The sequence below is a fragment of the Dasypus novemcinctus genome, chromosome 27, assembly GCF_030445035.2.
Source record: "Dasypus novemcinctus isolate mDasNov1 chromosome 27, mDasNov1.1.hap2, whole genome shotgun sequence".
NCBI lineage: Eukaryota > Metazoa > Chordata > Mammalia > Cingulata > Dasypodidae > Dasypus > Dasypus novemcinctus.
Window position 1 is genome coordinate 23,506,313 of NC_080699.1, and position 27,617 is coordinate 23,533,929.

Here is a 27,617-nt window from a genome sequence, read left to right on the forward strand (position 1 = left end):
CCAAATGGCAACGGCTTCTCTCCATCGCAGTCCGCCTGTCTGGTGCCCAGCGTGGGCCATCCCAGCTAGGTAGGCTGCAGGCCCCGTGAGCACGTGGGCCAAGCTGGGCTGGTGGGTGGGGAGTAGGTGGGGCTCCGGGGATGCAAGATGGTTGGGTGCATAGACCACGGACAAGCTCCGAGAGGAGGGAGGTTTGAGATGACCCTGGAAGGTTGATTTAGTTTCCAGCAGGCTAAGGAGGGCATGGTTCGGAGGTCAAGGACTCTAATGAAGTATCCAGAACCTGGCGAGGTGGGCGGCCCTTTCGCCGAGCCCCAGCCCCCCTCCTGCAGTTCCACGCTGGCACCGCTGGGCGGCGCTGTAGCCCCGTGTGCCGCCGAGCCCGGGCTGGGGCGGGAGGCGGAGGCAGGCGGGTGGGCGGAGCTCCTGGGCGCGGGCTGCGCCGCCAGGCCGGGCGCGGGCGCTGCGGGGTGTGGGCGGGTGGGCAGCGTTGGGTCCTCCCTGCCAGGCCGCCCCTGGATGGCGAGTGCCAGAGCAGGAAGTCTCCATCCTTCTTAGCCTCTTTCTGTCCCTCCCTGGGACGCTGGGCCTGGAGTCAGGAGGGCCAGTCTCTTCCGGGATTGGGGGAGGGGTCTGGTCCTGAGGCAGGGATGCTGCGGCCCCTGAGCCGCCTGTCCCAGCCCTGGGGACCCTGCGACTTACTGCTCCCGGGATGGGGCCGGGGCGGACACCTGAGGAGCGGAGGGTTCGCTCAGCGGCTGTGAGGCCCCAGATCCTAGCCCTGACTAACCCACAGGGCTCACGACCTGCCCCCGCTGAGAGGACGGGGCGAGGACAGGGTCCGCCCGCAACCCGCCCCCGCAAGGGCTCTCGAGGACGCCCCGGTTATGCCACTCGTGACTGCCCGGGCGGCCCTGGGTAAGACAGCCTCAGCTTGCTCATCTGTAGAATGGGACAGTGATGACGCCGTCACGGTCGAGCTGCATTTGCAGAGCGGCACGTAGTAGGTCCTCCGTCAAGGTTAGCGCCCACCTCCCAGCAGAGCCTAAAGCCTCCCCTGCCCCGACTCCTGAATCCCTGCTCCCCTCCATCTCGGGGGCAGGGACTAGCGAGGAAGGAGCGGCCCCAAGCCCGAGCAGCGGGGCCGGCCTTCGCCGTCCTGCCCTTAAAAGGCTTTTCCCGCCGCCGGGAGTGAGCCCCGCCCGCCCGCTCGTCTCCCAGGCACGCAGGGAATGTCTCGGCAGCCCCCGGGCAGACTGCTCCATCTTGGTGTCTTTCCCCAAATATGGAGCCTGAGTGGAGTCACTGGGAGGGCTGGGGGCGGGGAGGGGGGCCCATTTCCTCCGGCCAGGAGGGGGCCGAGGGGCGAGCCAGCGGGGGAGGCTGACATCACCGGGGTCCCGGCCCTTTAAACCCCGCACCCAGCCAGCGTCCCATCCCATCGCTCCCACCCAGACACAGCCACCTCTCTCTGCCGAGCCCGAGGAAGCCCCGTAAGTGCCTCGTCCACGGTTGGGAGGGAGGGTGGGCTGGGCTGGCCAGGCAGTGGGTTCCCCCCCGAGCTCTGGGTGCCCCCCAGGCAGAGCTCCCTGGGGCCCCCCAGGTCCCCACCAGGGACCTGAGGATGGAGGATGGCAAGGACAGTTTTCTGGCTTCTCAACTCCAGACCGGGATGGCCCTAGCTCGCGGGAGGGGTGGCACTGCTAAAGTCCTGCATCTCTCTGACTCATTGGAATGCCCTGGACGATGTGGCTGGTGCAGAGGACTTGATGGCCAACCCCTGGAAGCTGGGGTGTCCCCACTTTCAGCCCCAGTCACCCCCGCTGGACATGTTGTTAGACTCAAGGTGCTGCTCTCTGTGTCAACTGGAAGGATGTCCAGGGAGATGTGAGCACACTGACCTGGATAGCAGGGTCACACCCGTGGGGCCCCAGGCCTGGGGGAGCCGGTGAGGCAGCGTGAAGGACCCCAACTATCTTGTATTCTGGAGCAGGCTGGGGAGGCAGCGTGCAGGGGCAGGCGAGGGAGCCAACGTTACCCCTGAGGTTTCCCCCGCAAGAGGCAGAGGGTAGCAGGGTGGGGGCTACCGCCAAGGAGGAGCTCTGGAGCAATGGGGGGGGGGGGGGCTCAGGGCTGGGCGCTTTCCTAAGGGTCTCCTCGGTTCCCTCCGGGTGGTTCCTCTTCAAGGGCGGCAGTGAGGATGGGCGCAGACTTCTGGGGGAGGGCTGTCCTGTGTCCCTGCAGTTGGAGAGGCCCACCCCTCATGCCAGCTCACACATCTAGATGTGCTGCCTCCAACTGGCTGCACGTTATCTTGGGGGGCAGCTGTCCTGGGCAGACCCCTGGTCCCGCTAGTTTTTCTGGGCTTCTGCTGGTAGGAGGCGCCCCTGCCTCTTTGCAGGAGGACTTTGTTTTTTTTCCACTGAACGACTTCCCACCCTGGATCACTGGGGTCAGAGAAGAGCCTCAGGCCACCTCATTATCCCCACCTGAGGGAAAGGGAACTTGAGCCTAAAGCGGGGAAAGGGCAGCGGTGGGGTGGGGAGAGGGGCTTGCCTGCCCCGAGGGGGAGCTGGGGAGGCCTGCTGACTGCCTCCGTCCTGGGCCCTTGGCTCCCTCCCCAGCCTCAGACCCCTCCGAGCCCAGCAGGTGGACTTGGTCTTCTTTGGTACCTCCTACTGCGGCTCTGCAGACAGACCCTGGCAGGACTATGCCACCCGAGGGGGCCTCGTGTGGCCAGATGAGGTTCCTCGCAGCCGCAGCCTGCCGCCCACCCTGCCCCTTCTGGAATCCCAGCCCTGGCAGAGCCAGCCCCAGGCACTCCGGGCAGTAGCTGCTGCTGGTCTGGACGGACAGGGGCTTGCCTGGCTCTGGCTGAGTCTTGGCTCTTGGCTACCCCTGGAGGACTCTGCCTGCTTGGTTACTCAAGCTGCTAAGCTGGCTTGAGCTGGAGGGCAGGAGGGAAAGTCAGTGTGGGTGGGGGGTGGGTGGTGGCTTCTCGCTCTCAGCTTGGCTCCCCTGAGGAAGTGCAGCTTCTGTGCCAAGAGCTCTTGAGTTTTGGTGGCTTCCTAGACCTTCCCAGGGATGGTAAGTTTGAGCCTCTTCAGCTGCAAGCTTTGGAGGTTAGCGGATAAAGTGGGGGGAGAAGTGAGAGTTGAAGGTAATTTTGTGCCTGCAGGCAGAGGCAGTAAAACTGCCTCACACCTCCCTCAACACAGACACCTGCTGGCTTTATTTTGGGAGACAATGTGGCTTCCTGGGGAAGGCCTCTCCAGTGCCTCCGTGCCCAATCTTAGCAAAGAAAGAATGTGCTAGACCAGAGATTAGCAAACTATGGCCCAAGGGTCAGGCCTATAAGCCAAAACCAGCCTGCCACCTGTTTTTGTAAATAAAGTTTTGTGACAAAGCCATGCTCATTTGCTATTGCCTATAGCTACTTTCATGCTACAAAGGCAGAAGGGCAGAAACCATATGGTCTGCAAAGCCTCAACTATTGACTGGTCCTTTACAGAAAAAGTTTACTGATCAGGAGCAGATGTAGCTTGGTGGTTGAGCACCTGCCTCCCACACACAAGGTCCCAGGTTCAATCCCTGGTACCTCCTTAAAAAAAATTACCGAATGGGAAGCAGATGTGGCTCAAGAAGTTGGATACCCACTTACCACATGAGAGGTCCCAGGTTTGATTCCCAGTGCCTCCTAAAGAAGATGAGCAAGACGAGCAAGCTGATGCGGCAGGCTGGCATGCCAGCTGATGCAACGAGGAGTCAAAAGAGTAAACACAATGAGAGATACAGCAAGCAGGGAGTGGAGGTGGCTCAACCAATTGGGTGCCTCCCTCCCACATGGGAGGTCCCAGATTTGGCTTCTAGTGCCTCCTAAAAGATGAACAGACAAAGCAAGGAGACAACGAACAGATACAGGGAGCAGACAGCAAGAACAAACAATAGGGGAAGGGAGTAGAAATAAATAAATCTTAAAAAAAACCTCTGCGCTGAGCCTGGCCTTGATAGCCAGTGCTGTGTATACAAAATCAGGAAGCAAGGCGGGGAAACAGACTTGCTCCAATGGATAGGGCATCTGCCTACCACATGGGATGTCCGTGGTTCAAACCCCGGGCCTCCTTGACCCGTGTGGAGCTGGCCCTTGAGCAGCGCTGATGGGCGCAAGGAGTGCCGTGCCACACAGGGGTGTCCCCCGTGTAGGGGAGCCCCGTGCCACGCAGGGGAGCCCGACATGCAAGGAGCGTGTCCCATAAGGAGAGCTACCCGGTGTGAAAAAAGTGCAGCCTGCCCAGGAATGGTGCCCCACCCACAGAGAGCTGATGCAGCAAGATAATGCAACAAAAAGAAACACAGATTCCGGTACCGGTACCACTGATAAGGATAGAAGCAGTCACAGAAGAACACACAGCGAATGGACACAGAGAGCAGACAACTGTGGGGGGGGGGGGGAGGCGGGAGAAGGGGAGAGGAAAAAAAAAAAGCAAGGGGATGCCTAGGAGAGCCGGGCACCCACACGGCTGGAGGGCCTGTCAGCCGTTCCCGGCCCCTCACCCCTCCCTTCTCTGCTGTGTCCTGCCCTAGCTTTCATCCATCATGGCCAACAAAGGTCCTGCCTACGGCATGAGCCGTGAGGTGCAATCCAAGATTGAGAAGAAGTACGACGAGGAGCTGGAGGAACGGCTGGTGGAGTGGATCATAGTGCAGTGTGGCGCTGACGTGGGTCGCCCCGACCGCGGGCGCCTGGGCTTCCAGGTCTGGCTGAAGAACGGCGTGGTGAGTAGCACCCTGGGAAAGCGCCCTGGGGACAGGCACCCCGAGCTGAGTGCCAAGCTGTACCCTGTGTCTGGCAGATTCTGAGCAAGCTGGTGAACAGCCTGTATCCTGACGGCTCCAAGCCAGTGAAGGTGCCCGAGAACCCCCCCTCCATGGTCTTCAAGCAGATGGAGCAGGTGGCTCAGTTCCTGAAGGCAGCCGAGAACTATGGCGTCACCAGGACTGACATGTTCCAGACTGTTGACCTCTTTGAAGGTACAGAGAGGAGAGGGGCTGGCTTGGGGGCAGGGGGCACAGGCAGAGGACAGGAGGCCGAGGCAGGGAGAGGGGAAGATGACAGTTGACGTGAGGGGGCTCTTAATCTGTGCAGAAGAGGAATGGAGATGCCGAGAGACCACCAGGCCCACTCACGAGGGCATCCTACAGGAGCTGGTGGAGGCGCCTTGGATTCTGGGAGAACTCTTGCCCCTACTCTGGCCACTTCCTGAGAGAGGTGGGGGCAGGCCCTGGCTTGCAGTCTTGTTTCCGCAGTTTTAAGTTCGACCCCTCTTCCCGCCTCTTGCTTCTCACAGGCAAAGACTTGGCAGCAGTGCAGAGGACCCTGATGGCTTTGGGCAGCCTGGCAGTGACCAAGAATGATGGGCAGTACCGCGGAGACCCCAACTGGTTTATGAAGTAGGTGGCCTCCAGGGCCTCCTACCCTCTAGGCTTGGACCTCTGCGTGGGGATGGGAGGCCCTGGGGCTAACCAGTTTGTGGGGATGGTCTGGAGGAGCAGATAACCAGGAGTGAAGGGCAGGAGGGGTGGAAAGTGGGCCCCTGCTACTCCTTGGCCCCTCCACTGTGTTCAGCTAGTCCCGTCTCGCTAGCCTCTGGGCACACTCAACTGGGGAAAAGAGAGAAGTGAAACTGGAAGGGAAGGGATTGGGATAGGAATAATAGAGAACTCAGAAAACAGGCGGAAAACACCAAATCCTGGCAAATCTTTATCCTGGTTCCTCCTCTCGTAGGAAAGCCCAGGAGCATAAGAGGGAGTTCACGGACAGCCAGCTGCAGGAGGGGAAGCATGTCATTGGCCTGCAGATGGGCAGCAACAGAGGAGCCACCCAGGCCGGCATGACAGGCTACGGACGACCTCGGCAGATCATCAGTTAGAGGGTGGAGGGCCGCCTGGAGCCCTGCCCCTCCCCAGCGCATTGGCCGCAGCCATCCCGCCTAGCCGGCCTCACCCCACCCCTGGAGCTCCTTCAGCCTTGGCCAAGCTTTGAGGCTCCGTCACTGAGTAAAGGTGACTGCACATGGGCAGCTCTCCCCCACTCTCAGCGGCAGCCCGACTTCTTCCCCCAGAGCACTTACCCACACTCCCTGTGCCCTCCCAAGCTCCCGCCACCCACGTCTACCATCCCTCCCCATCCTGGGCTAAGCAGGGGGGAACTGGGCTTGGGGAAGCCTGGGTATGGGCATGTCCACTGTCCTTGGCAGCAACTGTCCACTGAAGGAGACCCAGCCCGACCTCCCCCCATTTTTTTGCTGGAAAATTTTTGGGGTTGAAATTTAAAAATGAAAAAAATATACATCCATCTTTTCTCAGGCACGGCTGGCAGCGTCTGATTTGCACTAGTCACTTGTTGCAGTCGAGCAGGCACCCGGGGTTCCTGCATGTCCCCGGCTGCCGTCCTCTCAAGGAAGGACCCTGGCCTTCCGGGACCCCAGGAGGGTGAAAGTCTTTCAGAGGAACCAGGCAGTGCAAGGGGAGAGGGAATCTCCGGGTGGAGGGCAAGGGGAGCAGCTCGGCAACCTGCAGCCATGTTGGGGAGACAGGGAAGGAGAGATGGGGAGTGGGCAGAATTGTGTGGAAGGCTTTTATTTTGGAAAAGCTGTGCAGAAAAAAAATTCAACAATATGTTGCAGTGAAAACAGAGTCCCCAATCTAAAATATTAAAAAAATTCAACTCAACCAACTAGCTCAGAAGTGGGGAGAGGCCTGGTGAGGGGCCGAGGCCGGGGCGGGAGGAAGAGCCCGAGCCTGCCAGGCAGACAGCGGGCCTCCGGAGAGGCTGTTTCCCTGAGCACTTTGCAGAGGAAGGCAGCATGGTGGCAGGGCTGGAGCGTGTGGCCGCGCTGCACGTGTGCGACGCCTGCTCTGCAGCCCTGCTGCACTTCCCTCCTGAGGCGACAAAGGTCTGCGGAGCGGGGTCCATCCCCAGCCTGCCAGGAAAATCCTTTTCAGAACCACGAGAGGAGGGCAGGAGGGCAGTCGGGTACTGTCAAGTTGGCTTCTCAGGAGCCTGGGGGAGGGCTACGGGAGGCAGCTTTCAGGGCACGTATGCCGGGCTGAGGGCTAACAGCCTCATCGATATACCCACAGTCCGAGTCTCAGGCAGAAGGTGAGGGACAGACAGGAAGAGTCCACTGTTTCTCAGCCCTGGGTCATTGAAAGCACTGGCATGTCCAGGGACTCCTCCCAGCATCTGCCCAAGTCTTCTTCCCAGATGACCCCAATGGTGTTTCTGTGCCCTCCTGAACAGGGCAGGCACCTTCTTGCCCCTGTCTGGATGGCATCCTTCTGACCCACATCCCTGACTTGCCCACAAGAAATGAGGATGGGGGCTGGCCGTTTGAACAAGACCTCACCAAAAGCTTCTGTGCCGCTGCAGGAAAACCCTGTGGCTCTTTCCAGCGTGTTCTCTCACACCATTCCTCTGCTGCTGGTACCTTAAGGAGGCCCTCCCCTCCCAGAGCCAGTGAGAGGAGCTCTTTAGACCTCAGGATTCCACAGAAGCATCACGGCTGCTCTGTCCCTGGAGCTCTGTGTGAGGGCATTGGGAGCAGCCTGCCCAGCTCTCCCAATTTTGGGAAGGAAAAGTCTGTCGCGCAGTGAGCCTGTCAGGCTGAGTCAACAAATTTGCTGCTGCTCCTTCCCCTGCAACTGGTCGGGGGGTAGGTGCTGCTGCGCGGAGGCCGGGGCACGCTGGCTCTGGGAGAGGCACCAGCTCCCTTGCTCCAGCAAGTCCGGGGTAAGGAGACACGAGGCAGGGGGTCCCTCACTCTCTGTCTCCCCCTCGTCTACAGCCTTGCTGCTGCAAAGTGGCACCGATTCTAGCTCTGTCCCCTCCTCCCTGGCTTTTTGGCTCCGCTGGGGCCAGTGGCAGGACCCACTCCTACAAACTGGGTCAGAGGCCGCATTCCTGTGGCTCAGGTACACTTCAAGCAGGTAGTAAATGCTCCAGAAGACGGTGAAGCAACCCACCAGCACCAGCGTCTGGGGAGAATGCAAACACCTGTGTTAGGGACTGTCTCCCAAAGCCCAAAACCACAAATTCTGTCTGGGGGCTGTCCCCCTCCTGGCCCCCAGCATGTCCTCTGAGAGGTGGCTAGTAGAGAGGGAGGAAAGCCATGAAACCATCGTCTTTCTAATCCCTCACTGCCCGAGTCCAAGGTACCTCAAGTATCCCACCAAGGACGGGCTCTCCAGGCTATTCCCGCCTGCCTGGCGCTGCAGTATTGCCCTGGTACCTTGAGGGTATTCGGGGAGATGCTGTAGCCATCCTCTTCAGGAATTTTCAGCCCAGGAGGGCAGGGCAGAGAGAAGTTATCGTGCAGGTACTTTCCACTCATGGCACTTTCTAACAGCCTGTGGGGGAGAAAGGGGAGGAGGGCGTCGCCCTGGCCCCGGCTCCTGGGCCATCGGCCCTCACCCAGCTTCCTGCCTAACACGAGAGGAGGAAGCCCTGCAGCAAAAAGCAAAGGAGCCCAGTGTGGGCTCCCAGCAGATGCCTTTATTCACAGAGCTTGAAGTCTGGAGCTTGAAGCTCAGCTGGGGTTCAGAGGGAGGTGGGGCTCCCCTGGTGGCCTTTCTCCGCCCTGCCCCCACCCAGCCTCGCTGTGTTCTCTCTCTACCCCAGGTGGCTATACCTACCTTTGTCTGTCCCTGATGTCTACTGGGCTCCACACAGAACCGTACAGAATCAGCTGCCACTGCTGGAGGATGCCCGCCTGGGGCGGCTCGTCTCCTAGGGCAGCAAACGGGGTCCATGAACCCTGCCCCTCCTCTGGCCATGCCAAAGAGCAGAGCCTGCCCATCCCTCCATCCAAAGGGACTCAGACCACACGGTCTGCTGCAGGAGTGTCTGCCTGTGTCTTCCTGACCCCAGGGTCCTGCAGATGTGCCTCAGGGTGCCCATGGGGGGTGGAAGGGGAAGGCTGAAGTGGTACTCTTGAGTCCCCAAGCAGAGATGTTTGGCTTTTAACAGCCTATTTTGGGGTTCTAGCTGGGATTTTGCTTGGAAAAAAGGCCCTTCTAAATCAAAGAAAGGTTTTGAAAATCATCTGTCTCGTGAACACTTAACAACTGCTGTTAGGAGGCTGGGGTTCAATTCCCAGATTCTTCACTATCTACTGCATGACCTTCTGCCAACTTCAAACCTCTGGGCCTCAGTTTTTCCAAAATATGGTGAAAACGAGTCCTGCCCTTACCTGCCTACCAGGGATGGTCGAAAGATGAATATATGTGAAAGGACTTGAAATGTGGTTTCAACAAGGAATTTTTGTTGCTACCCTGAGGAAAAATGGATCAGTCACTTCTCCAAAGAATCTAAGAGGTAATATAAACGAACAGTTTAGACAGCAATGCCCAGGCTTTGGGGGGGCATACTTCTTGCCATCTACCCTCTTGGCCCATTGGTGAGCCAACCTGGGAACTGGGACAATTTCTCTGAGGACACTGAGCTCCAGAGGGACCAGATGACACCCAAGAGATGCAGGGCCCCGGGAAAGGCAGGGAGGCTTACCTACATCCCTGATAACAAGTCTGTACATCCCTTTTGCCCTTTCCCCCCAGCACCGCACGGTGGAGAAGGTCCAATCGTTGAAACCGTTGGGATCTCTGGAGGGAGAAAGAACAAAGTAGAAAGTCTGGGAGACATGGTGCAGGGCACTGTCCCCTGCCCCAATAAATACTGTGTTCTTATTGCCGTGCCATGGAAATGGAGTTGTTTCCTGAGCTATAGCCACTTGGGAGGGGGCCACGAAGGGACATGAAGTGCTGGGACCATGCCTTGGGATCTCACGGAATGAGGGGCTGTGGCAATGTGGCGTAGTGTTAAAAGCAAATGTCGCAAGAACATGGATTTGCAATCTAATAGGTCTAGACTCATTCTTCCTCAGGTACATACTAGCTCTATGACTTGTCTCCTCATTTGTAAGAGGTTACAAAATCTACTCTTGAGGGTTCTTACAAGGATTAGAGAAAAAATGTAACACGTGGGGTCTAGCACATTGTTAAGCACTGAGGCATGTGATCATCGGCTTCCGGCAGCTGAGGGTGGCCAGTGCCAAGGCAGCTTAGGACAGTGCCAGGATCCAGTTCTCCCATTTCTTTTCCTTCAAAAGGCCTTTGTTGGAAAAGGAGCTCAGAGGCCATGGGCAGGTATACGTACGAGTCCATGCTGCGGGGGGCGCCGATAAGGGACATCATGCCACTGGGGCAAAACAGTTTCAGTTCCAAGCTGCCGCGTCGTGGGTGAGTGATGGAGACTGTCACTGCCACGTGCTCCAGGGTCTTCAGCCCCGACATCTCCAGGTCCATCCTGCTGACTGTGGGGATTCAGGCTGGGCAGCTGGGAAACCAGCCCCATAAACACTTACGCCCTCATTTCATCCCAACAGCCACAAAGGCACACAGCCAAAGACATCACTGAGGACACATACAAAGACCTCTGGAAACCCTAGGTATTCCACATGCACACTAGTAAATGGAGTCCAGCTGCTGCCCTTAAAATGTTTACAAAATAGTGGGGAGACAAACACATACCCAAAACATAAAGAATCTAACAGAGTAACTTCTTTCATCTAAAAAATAACTGGATACCTACTATAGTGCAGGCACTGTACCAGAGGCTAGGAATAAAAGAGAAGTTGGACATGGTCCCTGCCTTCTACCTTCAAGTGGAAAATGATATGGTGTGAGGTATACAACACTGATAAAGGAACAGAGATGAGACTCTTGGGTGTAGGCATTGAGCAGTCCCAGTCTGAAAAAGGAAATAAATACAGATGGGCGAAGAAGACATGTAGAGGGTGTTCTAGAAGGGAACGTGGCATGCACAAAGGCAGAGGTGGGGATGAACAAGTCTTATATCGAAGACAGTACAGAGGTAAATGAACAAAACAGCACAACTAGTGAAGTAGGAAAGCTCAAAAGTATGCTGAGGGAAAAAAGCCAAACTCAAAAGGATACCTACTGCATGATTCCACTTACGTAACATCATGAAATAACGTAACTAGAGAGACAGAGAACAGCTTGGTGGTTGTCAGGGGTGAGGGATGAGGAGGGGGTGGCGTGGCCGTCAGGGGTCGTGTGAAGGAGCCTTGTGAGATGATGCAGAGGAGCATCTTGATTGTGGGGGTGGTCACACATGGCCACATGTGACAGCACTGCTACACACACACATGCACACATACAAATGCACACGCACACAAATAAGAGCATGTGTACTGGGTGAACTCTGAAGGAGCGCCATAATTGTATCAATGCAATTTCTTGGTTTTGATATTGTACTACAATTGTATAAAACATTAACCTCAGGAGCTCAGTGAAGTATGCACAAAGTGTGCATGGAATGTCCCTGTACATTTCTTTGCAACCTCCTTTGAATCTATAATTACTTCAAAATAAAAAGCTAAAAAAGAAAAAAATTAACAAAAAGCCCACTGATACAGAAGACTCAATTGGGGGAAATTAAGAAATGAGGCTGTAATACTAATAAATTCTTTCCAAAGCAACTTTTTTTCCAAAGATTCATTCCAAGAGGCAAGGCAGAAAGGAACAGGAACTAAGAGCTATTACAGATTAGTGAGCAGGATGAAGCTTTAAGCAGCGGTGGCTGGGGTGAGCTGGAGTGAGGAACAACGCCTCACTCTAGTGGAGGGGTGATGTGAACCCTGATAGCTTTGAGTCAAGGAGAGTCCAGTCTTTCTGCTCTACCTAGCCCCGTCCCTACTCTCACTGCACTGACCCGAGGCCACGTTCCAGCATCCACGACACCAATATTCATGAGGACTGCCTGGAGGAAACCGTGGTCTCATGCTGCTTTACCTCCTAACTCCAAAGGCGTTCTCCCCATCCTGTGTCAGCCACCCACACCATGGTCCCACCCTGACCTTGTCATCACATGGGACTGCTTCACCTCTGATTAGTAACTTCATTATTGTTTTTCCTACTACCTAAGTAATACAGATTAATTGAAGACAAGTCAGGAAAGAGCATGAGCAAGAATGAGAGCAACATAAGCACCCATAACTGCAGCTAACCTTCCAGACCTCTCTCTGTATGTGTGAGTCGGTAGGTATGTTCTTTAATTCCATCTATCAGCTTTGAAAAGCCAATGTCCCACCTTCTCTGACAACCTGTCCCTCCACTTTTCTCTCCCTCTCCTTGGAGCCCTTCATTTCCTTGCAATCCCTCAAGCTCCTCTTGTCAAAGTGGCGTCAACCCCATAGCCCATCTCTCCAACCCCTCTCCTGTTTGTTTACACTCTCAAGCACCCTTTGCTTCCTTGCCCTTTCTCAGCAATCATCTGGCAAAAGTCCAGCACTGGGTCAGCTCAATTATCCATCCTCTGGGCTGGAACTTCTGGCTTACATCTCTCTATTACAAATGAAAAACAAAACAAAAACCCAAACCTAAAATATCTTTTCTCAACTCTTCACTTCCTTCTAATTCCCAGTGGTAAGAGCACGTGCTGTGGAACCATCCAGACATCCAAGTCCTCACTAGCTATGAGAACTTGGATAACGGACTCAACCTCAGTGCCTTAGTTTCTTTATCTGAAAATGGGGTAACAAGAGCACCTACTTCATAGAGTTGACGGGGAGATTAAATAAGTTAATCTTATGTAAAGTGCTTAGAATTGCACCTAGCAAATACTAAGGCTATGTGTTTGTTGTTTTCCCTTTCCTAATAACTTCTAGAAAGAACTGTCTACATTTACTATCTCTACTTCTTATTCTTCTATTCATCCTTAACATTTTTTTTCTATCAGAATAATATAGAGGGGAGCAGATATAGTGCAAGTGGTTGAGCATCAACTCCCCATGTACCAGGTCCTGGGTACAATCCTGGTACCTCCTTAAAAGAAAATAGATAGATATAGATTTAGATATATAGAATACAAGGGTCTTTTTGTTTTCTTTTTTTGAGTTACCAGGGCCTGGGATTAAACCTGGGACCTTGTATGTGGAATGCTGGCACATTGGCTCCCATGAGTTGGTTTTTTCAATTGTCTTCTTGTTGTTTATTTTTGTTTTTAGGAGGAACCAGGGATCAAACACGGGACCTCCCGTGTGGGAAGCAGGCGTTCAACTGAACGAGCCATATCTGCTCCCAGAATAAAAGGTTTTTTGTGTTTTTTTTTTAAAGATTTATTTATTTATTTATTTACCTCCTCCCCCGCCCCACCCTGGTTGCCTGTGCTCTGTGTCTATTTGCCGCATCTTCTCTGTTCCCTTCTGTTGTTGTCAGGGGCACGGGAATCTGTGTTTCTTTTTGTTGCAGTCATCTTGCTGTGTCAGCTCTCTGGGTGTGTGGCACCACTCCTAGGCAGGCTGCACTTTGTTTGCACTGGGTGGCTATCCTTACGGGGCGCACTCCTTGCGCGTGGGGCTCCCCTACACGGGGACTCCCCTGCGTGACAGGGCACTCCTTGTGTGCATCAGCACTGCATGTGGGCCAGCTCCACACAGATCAGGGAGGCCCGGGGTTTGAACCACGGACCTCCCATGTGGTAGACGTACGCCCTAACCACTGGGCCAAGTCCACAGCCAGAATACAAGGTTTTAAAAGTAAACCAGGGGAAGGGGACTTGGCCCACGGAGAGCTGACACAGCAAGATGATGCAACAAAGAAACAGATTCTTGTGCCCCTGACAACAACAGAAGCGGACAAAGAAGAACACCCAGCAAAAAGACATAGAGAACAGACAACTGAGATGGGAGGGGGAAAGGGGAGAGAAATAAATAAAATAAATATTAAAAATAAATAAATAAATAAAAGTAAACTTATTCTAGAGGGCTTAGACTGGAAGAAAGCAATTCCTGCTTCACTCTTCACCACCTTTGAGATCCAATCCCCAGAAGCAAACACTTTTTATTATTTTTAGGTATTTCCTTTTGGGATCTATTTCCATATTTCCAAATAATGAGCATGTGCTATTTCACGGTACATCAATTTTAGATATGAAAGATGAAGCCTTACACTTATACCATTCTGCTCCTTCTTCCCAATGTGCCCTCCTCTCCATCTTCTCAAAATTGTATCATAATTCTTAGTTAAATCAATATTGTGTTTACCCTATAATTATTTTATAAATATAATATAGAATTAGCTAAGCAGTGTACAATGATTATATTTCCTTTCCTGCTGTTTTCTCCCCAGGAGTTAACACTTGCTCTTGTTTATTTAACTTTCATGTCCCTATTGCAAATTTTTTCCCACCTGTGCAAAAGAATCACACACCCTCTCTGAATAGTATTTTTTTTAAGTGAACAAACAAGGGCTCCCTCAATGCCATTTCCCTGCTGGCGTTTCTAGCTCTGTAGCCTTCCTTCCGTCCCATTCCTACCAGCTGCCCACTGTGGAGCTGGAACCTTCCTTCACCTCTCACCTGGGCTTCCTCTTTCTTTCTCCTTTTCTCTTCTTTCTCCCAACTCCCCTCTCTCTCACTTTCCTTCTTCCTGCCTCTTTTTTTCTTCCTTTCCCTCCCTCCCACCCAGTACTTTTCACATAAAGGGAGCATGAGAGAGACCCTGCACATTTGAAAACATCCATATTCTACCTTCAAGTTTGATTATTAGTTAGGCTGGGTATATTTTTATTGACTGAAACTAATTTTCCTCAGCAGTTTGAAGGTATTTGGAGGACCTTTTCAAATGGCAGGGGATCCCTATTATCTTCAAAAGCTCTGACTGTGGGTGGGCTCCCCTAAAGTTGACTGGATTGGGACCTGGCTGTTTCAGTGGAGGAGCCCCACATACCAGTAATCTAAGTCTTCTGATGAGGGGCCACTCCATTTCCAGAGAGGAATATTTCAGTGCAATCTCCTGCCTTGAGGAAATAAACCTGGCTGCCCATGCCTTGGGATTTGAGGGGCTGGCTTGGTGGGCGAGGGTCCCATTTTCTTAGGATAGTACCAGTCTCCCACTCTCTGCTGTACCTTGGGTCCCCCATTCTGCAGAATGTATTTCCCAACTCCTACCAGGATAAGAGGCCACTGTCTGGTTGCTGAGGATGGGAGAAGGTATCTGGGAGTCTAACTTTCAGTTGACACCTATTTTCAGTCTCGTACCTCAACTATCTCCTGTAGTACAGGGGTCTTCAAGTCCTGAGCCTTTTGGGATACTGTGGCATGAACAGGCTTGTCTCTTAGTCTCCCCTTTGCAGGTATTTGGTTTTCAATTTTCTCAGCCCTGATCGCTTCCCCACTCATTTTCCATCTTCCAAATATTTGATGAAATCTCTCATTTTCTGTAGTCTCCTCTCTCATTCTCTTTGTGCATGTGCCTACATCTTTTTTACTCCCTTATTCTTATTTAGGTGATGTTTTGGGAGAGAGCAGAGATAAAAGCCTGTGTTAAATTTTCCACGTTTAACCAGAACTCTGATGCCCAATTAATTATTCAACCAGTTGCAGTCTAGCTTTTGTTCCTATGAATACCTTCGTACCTGGAAAGCCCTTTTCTCAAGGCTCCCGACGGCCTCTTTGTTAAGCCCAATGAGGCTCTGTAGTTCTGTCTCACATGCCCTCTCTTACTGAAACTGTCCTTACTTCCTCTGATAACATTCTCCTAAATGTTCTCCAACCTCTCAGGCCATCTTTTCAGTTTTCTTTAGAGGATCCTTTCCTCTAAATGTTAGGCTGTGTCCCAGGCCCTCTTTTGTCCTGGTGATCTCATTCTTTCCCAGACTTTTTTCTTCCACCTTTATGCTGATGATTCTCCAATCATAATCTCCAGTCTAGACTTTCAAACTTATTCAATTACCTTCTAAATATAGCCTTTAGATGTTGTACAGAAACTTCAAACACAGCATAGCCAAAATCAAACTCACTCTTTCTCAATTTTCCCCACTCTGTAGCCCTTGTCTAAATCAAGTTTTCCTCCTGGATCCTCAATCACCACCTACTTAGTTGCCCAAGCTAAAAAGCTGGAAAATTTTCTATAACATAAATTTTTATTATGGAAAAATTTCAAACATATATAATAGAAAACATATATTTATAATACCTAACTTCACTAATTAACAACATATGGCCCATCTTGTTTCATCAATGATCCCCACATCTTTCTACAAGATTCTTTTGATGTAATCTCCAGGCATCCTATCATTTCATCAGTAAAGACAGCAGTATATAACTACAGGATAAGGCCTTGGGAATGTCTTTACTCCTCTCCCTCTCTTCCTGCTAACATCCATTAGTAATAATTTATCTTGAAGTCTTCAAGATAAAATCCAAACTCCTCACCATGGTATACCTGGTACTCTCCGGCCCCTGCCACTTCTCATTTGTGGTCTGCCCCACACCCCCCACCCCCAACATCAGCACAATGAGTGACATGCAGCTCCCTGAAGATACCACTGACCCACAAAATCATAACTTTTCACATGGAGTTTCCACTGCCTGGATATACCTTTCCTCACCTTTGTTCCTAGTACTGATGTGTGAACTCAGGTCTGTCACTGGTTTCTCTGAGTCTCCCTCTCTGCCTTCCCCTGGTGGCAGGAGATGACACCCTGTGCCACCTCTATGTCAGTGCTTGCAACCATGAGCTCCACATGCAGGCCTGTGGTCCCCCCCAGACTGTGTGCTCTCGGAGGGCAGGGACGTCTTAACTCTGAATCCTTAGAACTCAGGACAGTGTCTGGGACGAGGTAGGCCTCACATAATTGTAGGATGAATGAGTGAATCAACTGAGACATTTGAAAGCAATGAAAAGACGAAATAGCAGGGGAAGGTTACGGGAAGGCCTAGGGAGAAGCAATGGATATAGAGGGATAGAAAATGCCAGGGTGTCAAGTTGGGGGATGAGTGTAGGGCCTAGGGAATGGTAATGGCCCTGACAGAAATGGGAGAAACTTGGAAAGCAAGATGGCTTTTGGGAGGTGACGATGAATTCTAAAATTTCCTGCAAGTTAAATGTAATGTATTGGTAGAATAACCAAGTGGTTTAGGAAAAGAAAGGTGAAGGAAAATGGCATATTTGGAGAACATTAATATAGCTGACAGCAAAGTAAATGACATGTTGCGACACAGTGCAACCGGAGAGACTCCATAAAGGAAACCTGTGAATGCATACCTGTGCCAGCCATGTACAGAGTGGCACGCTACACACACAGTTCTTACTGGTGTGCATATAATGGCTTGAATGGCAATGTATGTGGGCACATTAGAATTACTTCCACGAGAATTAAATGAATTAATACATTAAACAAGTTAATACTTAGAACAGTGTCTGGCACATAATAAACCCTCAAGTTTTAGCTTATGACCATCACCACCATCGTCAACATCATTATCATCATTTGGCCTTTGGTAAGTTGGCATCATTTTCAATTTTCATCCTCTATCCCAGAAGATCCCAGGGCTCTATGTGCTTGAGGAAGCTATGCAAATCTTTAGCTTTCTCACTGGTAAAGGATCAGAATAGGTTTGGATCTAGGAATCACTCATGGAGAGGTGGCAGCTGAAGCCAAAACACAGATGCACTAACCAAGGAAGGAAAGGTAAAGGGATGGACTAGGGAGCAGATATGGCTGAAGAAGTTGAGTGCCTGCCTCCCACACACGAGGTCCTGGGTTCAGTTCCCAGGGCCTCCTAAAAACAAAACAAAACAAACAACAAGCAAACGAAAACAACAACAACAACAAGAGCACCAGCTTCCCACTTATGAGGTCCCCCAGTTCATTCCCCAGCCTTGGTACCTCAAAAAAAAAAAAGAAAAAAAGAAAGAGTCATGGACTACTGAGTCTTAGAAGGCACTCATGATTTGGGAACAGGAAGAGGAGCAAACAACGGAAATAAGTATCTCAGGTAGGGAAGCCAGAAGAGAGATGGGGAGAAAAGAGGTCACAGAAGCTAGAGGGAGAGAGCGTTTCAACAAAGGCCCCCTGAATGGAGTCAGGGAGCAAGAAGGTTAAGGAGGACAAATTCTGAAATAGCCCTTGGATCCAATCAGGACAGGGACAGTGTGAGTGACGGACTGAATCAGTGGCAGAGGGAGTGTGCAGTACAAGTCAACAAGTGCTCTAGGTGATTCATTGAAAAGGATACAGGCTGAAGGGTGACAGGCCTTTAATTTGTTTCCAAAGAATGGCGAGGGAAAGACTGGCTTGAAGAAGGAGGATGTGGAGGGGTGACGGAACAGGATTCCTTGCATAGGCAGAAGGTTAGCCAGTCTACTCAGAGGCTCCAAATAAGGGTAAAAGGGTAGGTGCAGGGGGTGCTAGGAATCTCTTGGTACACAGTCTCTCATGTGTTAGACATTCCTCCTCAAACCCCACTCTCTCCTACCCTGTGGCAGAGGTTTTGGGTCCAAGTCAGACTGAAGGAACTAAGGGGCCCCAATGCCTTTTCCCTATCTCCTCCTGTCAGTGGGGAGAAATCAAAGCCTGTCCTGCTCCACTGCTGCACTGCCCCATATGGTAGCCAGTAGCCACACGTGGCTATTTGAATGAATTAAAATGAAATAGAGTCAGTTCCTCAGTCACACCAACCACATTTTGAATGTTCAAGAGCCTTGTAGCAGTTTGATATAATTATGAATTCCAAAGATAGATATTGGATTATGTTTGTAATATGGCCTGTACCTGGGCATGATTTAGTTATGATTAGGGCTTTGATTGTGCCATGTCATTAGGGCTTGGCAAACGACAGAGCTGAGGGCTTTTAATGTTGGAGTTTTGATGTTGGAGTTTGATGCCAAAGTCTTAAGCTGGAGCCCCAAGGAGAAAGAGAGCCGTTCACCTGATAGTCTACAGCTGACCTTGTGGAGAAAACAGAGGAGCCGAGTCCAGAGGAACCCGAGAAGCCTGAACCCTGGTAGACACTGGCAACCATCTTGCTCCAACACGTGGAAATAGACTTTGGTGAGGGAAGTAACCTATGCTTTATGACCTGGTACCTGTAAGGTCCCACACCCCGAATAAAAGCGCTTTATAAAAGCCAACAGGCTTCAGGTATTTTGCATCAGCACCCGTTCGGTTGAGTAATACAATCCTCACATGGCGAGGGGCCACTGAGTGGAGCGGCACAGATAAAGACCATTTCCATCACTGCAGAAAGTTCTCCTGGACAGTGCTGCTCTGCTCTCAGTGGTATTTCATCTCCTCTTCTTTCTAGAGATGTTTAGTTCTCTCTCTTACACAAAGTTCACCTTCCAGCCCTCTGACACTGAGCCTCCCAGGTCCCGGTGGGAAGAGACCACAGCATGGTAGCAGAGGAAGAGGTTTCTTGACTGGCTGGGATTGAGTTGCCCACCTCTCTTAACTGTACTTCCTTCAACCTCCAAGCAGGTCCACAGGCTTGAGCCTTCTGTTGGCTCTGCCCAGGGGTAAATGTAGTCACATCAGAGGGGAAGAACCTTTGCTGGCCTCCTGCCTGCTGCCCTCCAGAGGGGTTCCACTAGCCAATCTCCCTAAATTTTTACCTCTTCTCCTCTTCTTTCCTTCTCTACTCCACTACCTCTTGCCCCACCACGCGGGGCAAACTGTCCGTGTTTTTCTTGATTCCTAGTAAGAAACACAAGCAGTTGCCTGGTGCCTCAGTACCTAGGGAAGATTGGCATTCTGGGACATGTCCTACTGAGTGGGAAGCAGAGGAGGACAGAGCTAGAAAGGACCAGGACACTCTTCTAGGTCAGTTCCCTCATTTGACAAAGGTGAGGGTGGCTTAATTTGTTACTTAAAAGATGGGAAGCAGCCCTGGAGGAGGGGAGGCAAAAATTAAAAGGCATTCTATCTTCAAGACACTCGAGTGCACAGCTAGGGGGGAATCCAAGTGAACTGCATTCCGGGGAATGTTCCTGTACTTCTCTGTCTTGGCTGATGCTTTGTGTCCTTTCCCAGATAGCATTCCTTTTACGGAAAATGCAAAGAACTGGGCCTGTGGACTTCCTTCCATGTAGAGGGAAATAGGCAACGCTGGACACTGTTAGGGAGGGAGACAACTGAACTCTTCTCAGTGGAACTCCAACCTAACGGAAGCAGCCAGATTCTCCCTCCTGAGTTCCTTTCTTTAGCCATTCCTTCTCCTACTACTGCTCTTATTTGGTTATTCTCAGGAAGGTGGGAGAGTGAGGATGGAGTTCTAGTTTGAGCCTCAACCATGACATGCTTCAACCCTCACAATAAAGCAGTAACTCAGCTTGTCAAAATCCCTCCTGGAGGAGATGGTTGGGGAAACTCTGAAGTGGGAATTCCAGAAATCTGCAGATAGATGATCGTCTAGCACAGGTGTTCCACTCCTGCTCTTCTCTGGGAAGAGTTCTAACATAAAAAACCACACCTCTGATTTAGATGTACGCCTCTCACCACGTCAGGACAATCCAGGTGACCCTGAGCTCTCTGGAGGTAGGTGCAGAGGATGGGCAACTGAGGTCTAGGAAGACTTCTAAAGACTCCTCTGTACTGCCACCAACAGATCTGCTTTCTCTGTATTCAACAAGCCTTGGAATCAAAGGAAGAAATTCCCAATTCCTTTACTTTGTCTAAAGGCCACTGGGCTGAAGAGAGTTGTCTGGCAAATTCTTTAACATGGAAATCAAAGGAGCTTCTTCCAACTCTTGTCTGGTCTCCCCAAGTCCCAGTTCCACTCCTTCCCACCAGTCTTTCTAACCCGGGTGTTCCTCAGCCGCTCCTTTCCACTACCAGTAACTCAGGAGAAAGGTCTTGTTTAAGCCGTCAGGGGGCCAGCCAACTCAGAAGCAGCATGTCCTAAAATGGTCAAAGAAACTCCACAGGTTTGGCTGGAGCTCAGCTTCTAAAGGGGGTGGAATCTGCAGGGAGGATGAGTCTAACTTCCCCATTAACCCGCCCCAAACCTCTGGCCCGAGATTAACCCCCTTTTTGCCGACTACTTACCATTCCACAGGACCTCCAGTGAACGGGGGGACAATGGAATGGCTTTGTTTTCTTTTAACACAGGACTGACATATGAAGCTAAATAAGGGACAGATGTCCAGATCTAGTAAAGGAAAAAGGAGGGAATGGGGGATGAGCAAACAAGACCGATCACACCCTCATCAACGTGACCTGTAAGGCCCAGCTCTTTTCCCTTTTCCTCTCCTTATCACCTTATTGTACTCTAAGTACAAATGACTCCTGAGGCTCCTGCTGACACCCTGGAACGCTCCCTATGGCAACAAGTCAAGGAGCCAGAGGAAATAAATGGCTGTGTCTGGGATGGGAGATGAGAACCAGAGCACCCTGGAAGTCCCAAGCTCACTTCAGGTCCCATTTCCTCTCTACTAGTAGTCAGGGAGCTTTGATCACAGTGTTGAGCCTGCTTTTTCATTTGTAAAACAGGTACCAGCCAGGTCAACTATACAAAACAAACAAACATTATTAAGCACCTGTGAGATGCCAGGCATTTGGTCCCCTCCCTCAGTCCCTCCTCACGGGGCCCCCTGGCCCTGCCAACACCTGTTCACCTTGGCTGCATTGACGAGCCTCCAAGCATTCAGCAGGCCGAAACCATGCTGGTGGCTATGGCTGAAGCCTGCCTCGTTGGTGACCCAATCTGCATGGCGATCCTCATACTGAAAGGACAGAGGTCCCAGTTAGTCTTTTGCATTTCCAGTCAACTCTTACTAACCTATCACTGGTTTCCTTTCCCACCCAGGTACTGACCCATTCCAGGCTCTCCCATTAAGGCTACTGGGGGCTGAAAGGGGAAAGCTCTGTGATGTCACCACCCTGATGGCTTGCTTCTAGAGAGCAAGACAGGAGGCACAGGCTCCAGAGTAAGGGTGCCCAAACAGAGCTCTCCTTGGCAGGAAAACTGGCAACAGGCAGAAGAGGTACGAATGAGTTCAGGTCTGGGGTCTTGATGGGTCTCCACACAGGCTCTATACACATGCAATTTGGAAAGGGACTTGCACCCACATTTGGGACACACAGAGTCTGAAGCCTCCTGGTGTCCACCTGTCCTTGGAACTTAGAACTCTGGGGTAGGTTGGGCCAAGCCATTTGTATACTTGAGAGTACCTCACCTGGGTGGCCGTGAAGACAATGATGTGCTGGACGTCCCGCCACGTGAGGCAGGGCCGTGCCTGCAGCATGAGGGCGATCATGCCAGCAGCCAGAGGGGCTGCAGCCGAGGTCCCTGTGTGGCCCTCAGTGCAGCCTGTGCCCTTCTGGAGGTCCCAGTCAGTGGTCACCTGGGGAGTGAAGAAATGGAGGGAGTGGGTTAGAGTCAAAGGTATTGTGGAGAGAAGGGTAGGGGTTAGTCCTCAGAACGGGGCATGAAGGTGGCCCTTCCTTTGTTAAGAACTGAAGCTTTGACCAGAGGGAGGTCAAGTAGTGAGCCAGGAAAAGGAGATCCTTAATCCTTGCAGGTCTCCCAAGACCTGCAACTGAGGTCTGGACAACTGAGAAAAGGATACTAAAAAGTTCAAGAGTTACTTATGAAGGTATGATTATGGGAGGAAAGAGACAGAGTCATGGGAGAGGCCATCAGTGCAGAGACCAGCTTGATTATTCTTCTTCTAATGACCCTTTTCCCATTCTCCACCCCAAACCCTCATCTCTCCACCCTGCCAACCCCCCAAAATCATACTAGACAGAGGAAGTGGCCAGGGGAGCTCCTGGGCTCCAGCTGGAGCTGGGACAACAATGACGGCACCATTCAAGGAAATTCAACTTGGCGGCTCAGCGATAGGGGCTGAAGTGACATCAGCGCAAACAAAGGATGTTTGTACTCAGGGAGAGAGAACCACTTGCCCACCCCATCGGCTTGAAAGGGCACAGTGGCTACACTGTCTGCCTGGGTTATGTCAATCCACACAAGCTGCTCCACTGCTCGGCGCCAAGGCACCTCGGTTGGTTTCTACGCATCTCCCTTCTCTACCTCCAGTTTGGAGGTAGGAGGCTGGAGTGTGGGTGGGGGAGGAGAGCTGCACTTGGGAGAGAGGCATCTGTGGCATCAAGTTCTTTTCATGCTCGTATCAACTCTGGAGCCACTGAGGGTTTAGCCAAGAAGGGCCCTGCCTATCTCTGTCCTGTTCTGTGGGGGACTTTGGATCCTTAGCACATGGTGCCAATGCTAAGACCAGAGAAGTTCTTCAAACTTCTCTTCTGGATCAGATACCAGGAGGTTGACTTCTGCCAAGAGCTGCCCTTTCTCCATTGTACTCACTGCTTCCCTTCCAGCTGTTATAGCAGCTGCCAAGAGATATAATTTTTACTCAGACACCATATACTCCCAGAAGAAAAGTGGAAAAAAAACAACAAACCTCTCCAAGTTGTAGTCTCAACGAAGAGTGGAAAGCCTGGTCTGTGCCAGGGAGTAGATTGATTTCTTCCTGTTAAGGAATCAGCCTCACAGTGACAGTCTACTGTGCAGCTGTGAACTCCATGAACTTGCCTAGGGTGGCAGCAGCCCCTGGCAGCCACTGCGAAGTCCAGGGAGTCTCCCACGGGTAGCTGAACTGTGGGAAGTATGTGCTTTCATCCCTTGAGCTCAGAAAGAGCTCCGCCTCGCTGCCCTGGTCACTAAACAGAAACTGGCAACAGGAGGTTTCCAAGGCAAGGACATTTCAAAGATCGAAGTTTGCTAAGCAAACTTTCCTTTCATTACAATTCAGATTGGAGATGAGGGTGGGAGGAAGACATTGGGTTGAGTCAGGAGGAGAAAAGACAGGCGCAGCAGGTCAAGGGTAATGAGTTAGCCTACAGAGGCTTCCTAGGTCTGCCTGGGTTTCGCAGCGTTCTGTAGGGGGGTGAAGAGCACAGCACACTCTTGTTTTTCCTCCCAGCCCTGCCTGGCCTGGCCTGCCTTGGCCTGGCCTGGGAGCTCTCTGTGCAGGGAATCCAGCCTGCTGAGCAAGGCCTCTCTTGCCCTTTGGCTCTAGTCCACTCCCTTTTCTCTTCTCCCCAGGGCAGGGGGTGGGGCTTGGTGGTGGGGATCAACTGGCCAGAGCCTTAGAACATTGTGTTGACCAGAAATCATGTATTAGCAAAACAAAAACTTCAGTTTTGGAAAGTAAATTTGACTCAGCAGGAACACAAAGCAGTCTAATTCCCAATGGCCCCAGAGAGACCTCCCAGCCCAGGCCACTAGAGAAATCTGACACCATCTGGCTCCTGCCCAGGCCCAGCTTTTGCTGGAGCTTCTGTCCCCATATTACTCTGTTATGGGCAACAGGGGCAGGCAGGGAGCGCCAGGACGATAGTCAGAGACCTGGCTTCAACCTGCTGGGATGGCACTAAGCTCAGCCAGGTGGAAACAACTGGCTCTGAATTCTTTAAAAGGCTTCCACAGGTTAGAGAAGCTCCACTCCCTTGCTTTGGTCTCTTGTTTACTATGGCTCCAATTTTAGCTTCAAGTAAAGATCTCTCTTGTGAGCTGGCCTTTCCCCGACTTCTTTTCCTGCCCATTCCATGGTGACAAGCATGGACTTTACTCCTGAGGATCAATACAACCAGAGCTCACAGTATGTACACAAGGACTGAACAATGGGGTGATGCTGTTTGGTTTAAACCCACAGAAATGAGCCGAAGCCCAAAATTCTATCAAAGGGAGACATTTCAAAGAAGTTTTTAACCAGTAGGATGCTTAGTAGATGGATATGGATGTCTCTGCATTTAAAATGTTAAGATTGACTCAGAGTCCTCTGCTCTGTTCTTCCAACAATGACATGCCTTAGCAGACACAGATCTGCCAGGGAAGGGAAACTGGAGGGACAGGATGGAGAGGCAGGGAAAGAAGAGAAGGCTGAGATGTCTAAGAAAAGCTCTGTGGGCTGGCGGGGTGGGAACACTTACAATGCTCCGCAGCATCTTGTCCCCACCGCTGAAGGTGACGGCTAGCATGGAGGCACACTCCTCTGCATAGAAAGGCATCCGCCCCTCCTCATCCACAGCGCCTGGGGACAGAATGGGAGAGACGGAAGCCGAGGAGTCAGGCCTTTGGCAGAGGTCTGATCAGGTCAGAGGTAACATTATGACCTACGAGTTGTTCTACATTTTAAAAATGACCTGAGTGACCCTGGTCCCTCAGAATGCCCACAATCCTCATCTGAACGGGCAGCCTCAAGGGCTGATGGGAGGAAAAGGCCATAGCTCTGATCTCAAGGAACTTACAGTCTAGTAGGCAGTTGGGCAAGAGAATAAACTCAATTTGGCGTGGCAAATTCTAAGAGAAGAGTCAGGAAAGGCTTCAGGCAGGAGGCCAGTGTGGAAGCCAAACCATTTGGGGTGGGGGTGGGGTGGGGTATCTCCAGGTGATAGGCTGACAGCGTTTCCAGGTAGGAAGACCTCTAAGGAAGTCCTGAGATCCTGTGACAGCAGGTCCAGTCGCTCAACTATGAGCAGATAAGATGGCGGTCGTGTTTAGTCAGACCCATTGAAGAAGGGGCATGCCAAGACACACAGGCCCCTCCGCAGGTGAACCACAGGCACACACGGGCAGACAGAACCAGCAGGTGGCTACCTATGGTCACCGTGTAGATGGAGTTGGCATAGCCGTCATAGTTGCAGTTGTCATTGTGCTGGCCTCCATTGCCACTGGCCACCACAAAGATGCTCCCAAAGCCCTGGCGACCAGCAATCACCCCATGTTGCAAGGCAGCCTGAGGAGCAAAAACATCAGGGGATCAGTGGAGGAGTTTGGAGAGACCGCTACTCCCTCTACTTGCCCTAGGAAAAAACACAAAAGCTCAAAGGGCACTGGGCAGGGGGAAGATGGACACAAGATGGGGAGGGAGCTGTTAGCTGAGTAGCTGTACAATGGATGGTCTGCTTATCAGGTAAGAGGGCTGGTCCAGGAATGGGGAGCCAGTGGCAGCAAAATCAAAGGGGAACAATCTCCCTATCCAAGAACTAGTGCCCCTCCCATTGCCCGCACTCAGGTTAGGAGCACTCTTCTTGAAAGGAAGCAGTAGGGCTGATGGCATAGGTCTGGCAATGCAAGTGGAGTTAGAGCAGGGAGAGGGATGGAGCTGTAGCAGTTCTTCTAGGAACTGAACGCAGAGGGTGTTCTAGGCCTCCAAGAGTCCTCATGCAGTACCCAGTTACCTTTCCAAGCTGATGGGGTCCATCCACTGTCTTTCCATCATCATCTGGTCCCCAGCTGTTGAGAAATAGTTAGAGTGAACAGCCAGAGCCAGGCTATAGTTACCCACCCAGGGCCTCCCAGTCTCAGCTGGCCACCCTTTGCCTGTGACTCTTACTTTCTTCCCAAGAGTTCAAGGTTAGGATTCCCATGATTAAAAGGCATGAGTCTCAAAGATGGTCCCAGGCTTTCTCTCCTCTACATAAGAATTAAGTCCATGGCTCACTCCCAAGTGCAGAATAGCGGTACATGCTATGGTCCTTCTTTTGCTTGGAAACTTTCCCAATTTAGGACAACTTTAACCTGCTTCTATTATACATATCTCTTCTCAGGCCTGGAGTGCAGGAGACAGCACGTAGTGGGAGAGAGGGATTGGGGGTCATGCCTCTTCTGATCTAGACCTAGCTGATGGATGTTGCTCTGGATATGGAGAAAGCACTGGCTGGGGGAGGAGTAGGTGCCATCAATGCCATGGGGCTGCCCAACCCCAGCTCCTCTTTCCCACCCCAGGGGACCTCTACCTGAAGCGCCTGTGCACTGGCATGCGTGGGGTGGTGAAGATTGGTGCTGGGTCTTCAGCTTACCTGTAGCTGGAGAGGAAAGCCTACTTTCCCCCCTGAGGCTTGATGAGCTGAGAACAAATAAATAGGACTGTGGGGCAGGCCAGATCATTCCTGACTGCTGGGGTAATGCTGGGGCCTGAACATAGGACTCGTGATTTGAGAACTCAGTGGCTGGGGATCTGGAGAAATGCGAGCCATGTACTCAGAGCCAGCCCCTTCAGCTGAATCTGATGATGAGACTCCTGTTCAGACCTGCCTGAGTCAGCCCCTCTGGCTGGTCTTTCGTTGGCAGGTTAGCCTCAGGTGCTTAAGCCTCTGGCCTGCTGCCTAATACGTGCTATGCCTCACCTGCAACTGTAGATGTCATTGATCTGATAGTGCTTGTTGAATGCCACAGCTTCCATGCTGTCTGTGAGGGGTCCGTCCAGTACCCGGATACCTAGGCAATGAAGGACATACCAGCTCCTCAATAATGTTGGTCCCACAAGAAACTGGTAACCGTGTTGGTTCCAAGATGGGGAAATGGTGGTGGGAGGTCAAAAGTGGGAGGCTTTCCCTGTATGTTCTTCCGCATCTTCTGAATTTTTGGACCACATATGTGTATTGCCTATCCAAAAATATTTTTTAAGGTAATGTTGGACCTTAAACTTGAAGGATCATGGGGTCTGATTGGGAAGGTTGGAATGCAGGTTACCAAGATTATCTTATCTTCATCCTTAATCATGCAACAAGGAGACTTATAACTTGCATATATAAAGAACTCCTATATCTTGAAAATAAAAAGATAAACAACCCATTTATAAAATGGGAAAGAGATTTAAACAGACACTTCTCCAAAGAAGAAATACAAATGGCTAAAAAGCCCATGAAAAAATGCTCCAAATCTCTAGCTATCAGGGAAATGCAAATCAAAACTACAATGAGATACCATCTTACTCCCATAAGATTGGCAGCTA

At 51.6% G+C, this 27,617-nt stretch overlaps 2 protein-coding genes across 3 annotated transcripts in view; one reads left to right on the plus strand and one right to left on the minus strand.

The window, feature by feature from the left end:
- Positions 1-1,355: 1,355 nt before the first annotated feature.
- On the plus strand, positions 1,356-6,365 carry TAGLN (transgelin). The gene is made up of 5 exons (XM_004452235.5): positions 1,356-1,493; positions 4,585-4,776; positions 4,854-5,031; positions 5,349-5,451; positions 5,786-6,365. Exons 2-5 carry the CDS (start codon positions 4,597-4,599, stop codon positions 5,928-5,930), a joined length of 606 nt encoding a protein of 201 aa, XP_004452292.1. The 5' UTR covers positions 1,356-1,493; positions 4,585-4,596; the 3' UTR covers positions 5,931-6,365.
- A 258-nt stretch (positions 6,366-6,623) lies between these two features.
- The window catches only part of PCSK7 (proprotein convertase subtilisin/kexin type 7), a 28,656-nt gene continuing 7,662 nt past the window's right edge, over positions 6,624-27,617 (minus strand). Inside the window, exons 6-17 of one of the 2 annotated variants that reach the window (XR_009183783.2) lie at positions 27,010-27,100; positions 26,062-26,116; positions 25,478-25,616; positions 24,811-24,911; positions 22,038-22,205; positions 21,477-21,584; positions 20,908-21,010; positions 10,214-10,370; positions 9,252-9,660; positions 8,695-8,788; positions 8,292-8,409; positions 6,624-8,037 (exon numbers count right to left, since the gene is read on the minus strand). Coding sequence is in view for 1 of the 2 variants with exons in the window: in XM_023587032.3 (XP_023442800.2) it covers positions 7,672-8,037; positions 8,292-8,409; positions 8,695-8,788; positions 9,566-9,660; positions 10,214-10,370; positions 20,908-21,010; positions 21,477-21,584; positions 22,038-22,205; positions 24,811-24,911; positions 25,478-25,616; positions 26,062-26,116; positions 27,010-27,100 (1,595 nt within the window). In the remaining variant the exon portion in view is untranslated. The remainder of the gene's footprint in view (positions 8,038-8,291; positions 8,410-8,694; positions 8,789-9,251; positions 9,661-10,213; positions 10,371-20,907; positions 21,011-21,476; positions 21,585-22,037; positions 22,206-24,810; positions 24,912-25,477; positions 25,617-26,061; positions 26,117-27,009; positions 27,101-27,617) is intronic. The other variant, XM_023587032.3, reaches the window with a different exon arrangement.

Excerpts from the sequence above, each read along its gene's own strand:
- TAGLN (XM_004452235.5), top strand. The coding sequence starts at position 4,597 with ATGGCCAACAAAGGTCCTGCCTACGGCATGAGCCGTGAGGTGCAATCC. Across the intron at positions 4,777-4,853 it reads TCTGGCTGAAGAACGGCGTG|ATTCTGAGCAAGCTGGTGAA; the intron begins GTGAGTAGCACC and ends TGTGTCTGGCAG. Across the intron at positions 5,452-5,785 it reads GACCCCAACTGGTTTATGAA|GAAAGCCCAGGAGCATAAGA; the intron begins GTAGGTGGCCTC and ends CTCCTCTCGTAG.